The sequence below is a fragment of the Ixodes scapularis genome, unplaced genomic scaffold, assembly GCF_016920785.2.
Source record: "Ixodes scapularis isolate PalLabHiFi unplaced genomic scaffold, ASM1692078v2 PGA_scaffold2__306_contigs__length_199485367, whole genome shotgun sequence".
In the NCBI taxonomy this organism is placed as follows: domain Eukaryota; kingdom Metazoa; phylum Arthropoda; class Arachnida; order Ixodida; family Ixodidae; genus Ixodes; species Ixodes scapularis.
Window position 1 is genome coordinate 6,948,733 of NW_024609857.1, and position 2,977 is coordinate 6,951,709.

Genomic DNA, 2,977 nt, shown 5'->3' on the forward strand with positions numbered 1-2,977 from the left:
CGCTCTAAACATCGCCCTCAAATATGGCGTCCAGTGAATACCTCCTATAGCGACTATAGGGAGTATTCACTGGCGGCCATATACGTGTGCGCTGCTGCTGAGCGGGTGCTGACGGCGAGCTTCCGCAGTCCTTTTGGAGCGTGTATTTAGCACCATCAAGGTTGCCGGTCTTAGCAGGCTATTAATTTGAGCTCGTTCTGAGCATGCGCCCTAAACATCGCCCTCAAATATGGCGTCCAGTGAATACCTCCTACAGACCTTTTTCGCAAGAGCACCGCCATCTTGAATTGTCGTCACTTCCAGTATGGGCGAAAACATTGTTTTGCCGTCGCCACGCCAATAGAAGGCATTTAGGACATAAACGTAATCGTCACACGTTCTCGTTTTGCCTCCCCTCTATTGCTTTACTATTTGCAGGTTGAAACGTTTTGATTTTTTTTGTCGCCCATACCGGATACGCCTATTAGGTGGCTGCAGGGACGAGAGTACACGAGAAAGTTCTATACTAATAGAGAGTTTTAGTAGATCGTTCCGATACCTCCGATAGCCCCGATAACGATACTATGCATGCGCAGGGGAGGCGGTGGCGGAGTATCGGGTATCGTTATCGGAGTCATGGGAACGATCTACTAAAACTCTCTAATGACAGAATCGCCGATAACTGTTCGCAGTGCACAGCGTGGCAAGCAATGCGAGAAATAGCTCCATGAAGCGATCATGAGTCACGGTTGTCCTGGTGTCCTGGTCATGACTGCCGTTTTAGTTTCTACTCATTATTGTAGCGCTCTACCGACTTTTGAGACATTGACAAATGCGGCGGCGCATTTCGTACTCCGCGCAGCGAAGTTACTTTCTCACTGTACCTCCGGGCACAGAAGCTTACAAATATGTGTCTGTTTCGTTCAGGCACAGCAAAAGAAGTATCGCCTCTATCGAGCGATTTCCTGTTCACATTTTCTGTGAACTTGTACAAGCAGCTTCAAGCTGAGGAGGGAACCAACAGCAATATCGTATGCTCCCCATTCAGCGTCGCTGCCGCCCTGTCCATGATCAATGCGGGAGCCAGGAACAACACGCAAAAGCAGATTAGCCACCTCTTACACGTGAAAGACCCCGACGTCCACGATAAATTCTGCGTCTTCTTCGACCGCTTCTGCTTTCTGCCGCCGGAAATGATGCTGTTTATCGCCAGTCGAATCTACGCTTCTTTCGAATTCAGTCCTCTGGAGGACTTCGCCTGCCTGTTGAAGAGGATATATAAGAGCTCCATGAAAGGCATCGAATTCAGAGGCGACCCAAACGTCTCCCGCTGCCAGGTGAACTCATGGGTCGCCGAGACTACCAAGTTCATGATCAGGAACTGCCTGCCTCTGAACGCCTTTCAGAAAACGACGCAGGTGGTCCTGGCAAACGCGGTCTACTTCAGGGGCTTCTGGGACTCCCCGTTCAGACTGGACGCTGCGTCCCGGGTAGCGTTTCATGAGGACGCCACAACCACCAAAGCCGTGGACATGATGTTTCGGCGGGGCACGTTCATGATGTGCTATAGCGACGAGCTCAAGGTCACCGCTCTCAAGATTCCCTACAGGGGCGGCAAGATGTCCCTCGTGGTTCTCTTTCCGGAGAAAGTGGACGGTCTCACGAACCTCGTGAAACAACTGACGCCGTACAAGCTGACCCGACTCCTGAGGGACGTCACGCGGCCCATGCGCATTGAACTGAGGCTCCCCAAGTTCAAGCTGGAGCACACCATCGACCTGAAGGAGACGCTGAGTGTGATGGGTGCCACGGACCTCTTCACGGAACGTGCAGACCTGTCTGGCATGAGCGTTCCCCCGTGCCCGCTCTTCTCCAGCGCCATCCACAAGTGCGTGCTGGACGTGAATGAAGAAGGGGACGAGACGGCGGCCGACGCCGGAATGGAAGGTGTCAGCCTTACGCTGGATCACCCCTTCATGTTCCTCGTTGAGCACCATGATCCCGTCGCCATTATTTTAATGGGAGTACTTCGCAAAATTTAAATTGTCGGGAGGCTTTCTTTCTAATGCGAAGGAAAGTAGAACAGAAGCCAAGAACAAAAAATATATGATTGATGAGTCAGCCGACCCAATGTCTTAGGACTGACCCAGTGTGTCTTTGCCTCTACTTCTTTAGAAGAGACGATTTTAGTTTTGTATGTTAAAACTGAGGTAGGTATCAGTGGATACAGCATTAAGGCCCGTTCACACTCTTGCGACCTCTTAAACCTGGGTTCCTTAAAACTTCTTAAACCAGAGAACACACTGGCGCCATCTATTGGGAAGCAGTGTAAACTCGGCGGTCCGGCATATTTTTGTTTTATTTCTCGCGCACTATCCTTTCTTTCTTGGCTCGAAAAACTTTTGTCATTGTTATAAACGAGCCTTTCTATGGGTATTACGCACATTTGACCTTGGAAATCCCGCAAAACCTTCGCTCTTGTGAAATGCAGTTCCAGGGTCACCGCATAGATGGCGCCACAATGCCAGTGTGTTCCCTGATTCTAAAAACATTTAAGTTTTAAGAAGATCTCGTCTCTCTCAGTCGTACTCGGTCGCAAGAGTGTGAACGGGCCTTTACACCTTGAGCAAACGATAGATTAACTTAAAACAACAAACGTCAAAACTCTGGGCCAACTTCTTATTTTCTGCTGTAGCTGTTCTAATTCCTCTTTACGGCGAAATCTGGCGGCGTCTTTACGCAAAAGCTTTCGTGATCATGGGAAGAGGGTGACAGCGCCGCTACGCTGTTACTTATTACTCCCTCGCTAGCACCGTCACCTTTCACAAACATTGGGAAATTGTAGTAGACCATTTCCGCAGCCCGCTAAGCACCCGCATAGCGCTCTGTAATCCGCTACAAAACATTGAACTATGCAGACAAGGCTGGCGGCGCGCATGCGCAGCTGCGGCGTTTTCTTCACGGATACCGTAGCGGAGGAGAAAAACGGTCTGCTACG

The 2,977-nt window shown here is 50.2% G+C and overlaps 1 protein-coding gene across 1 annotated transcript; it reads left to right on the forward strand.

The window, feature by feature from the left end:
• Positions 1 to 977: 977 nt before the first annotated feature.
• On the forward strand, positions 978 to 2,021 carry LOC121836874 (leukocyte elastase inhibitor-like). The gene has a single exon (XM_042292158.1). The coding sequence runs from the start codon at positions 1,047 to 1,049 to the stop codon at positions 2,019 to 2,021; it is 975 nt and encodes a 324-aa protein (XP_042148092.1). The 5' UTR covers positions 978 to 1,046.
• Positions 2,022 to 2,977: the final 956 nt, after the last annotated feature.

Coding starts and splice junctions, on each gene's coding strand:
- LOC121836874 (XM_042292158.1), top strand. CDS start 1,047: ATGATCAATGCGGGAGCCAGGAACAACACGCAAAAGCAGATTAGCCAC.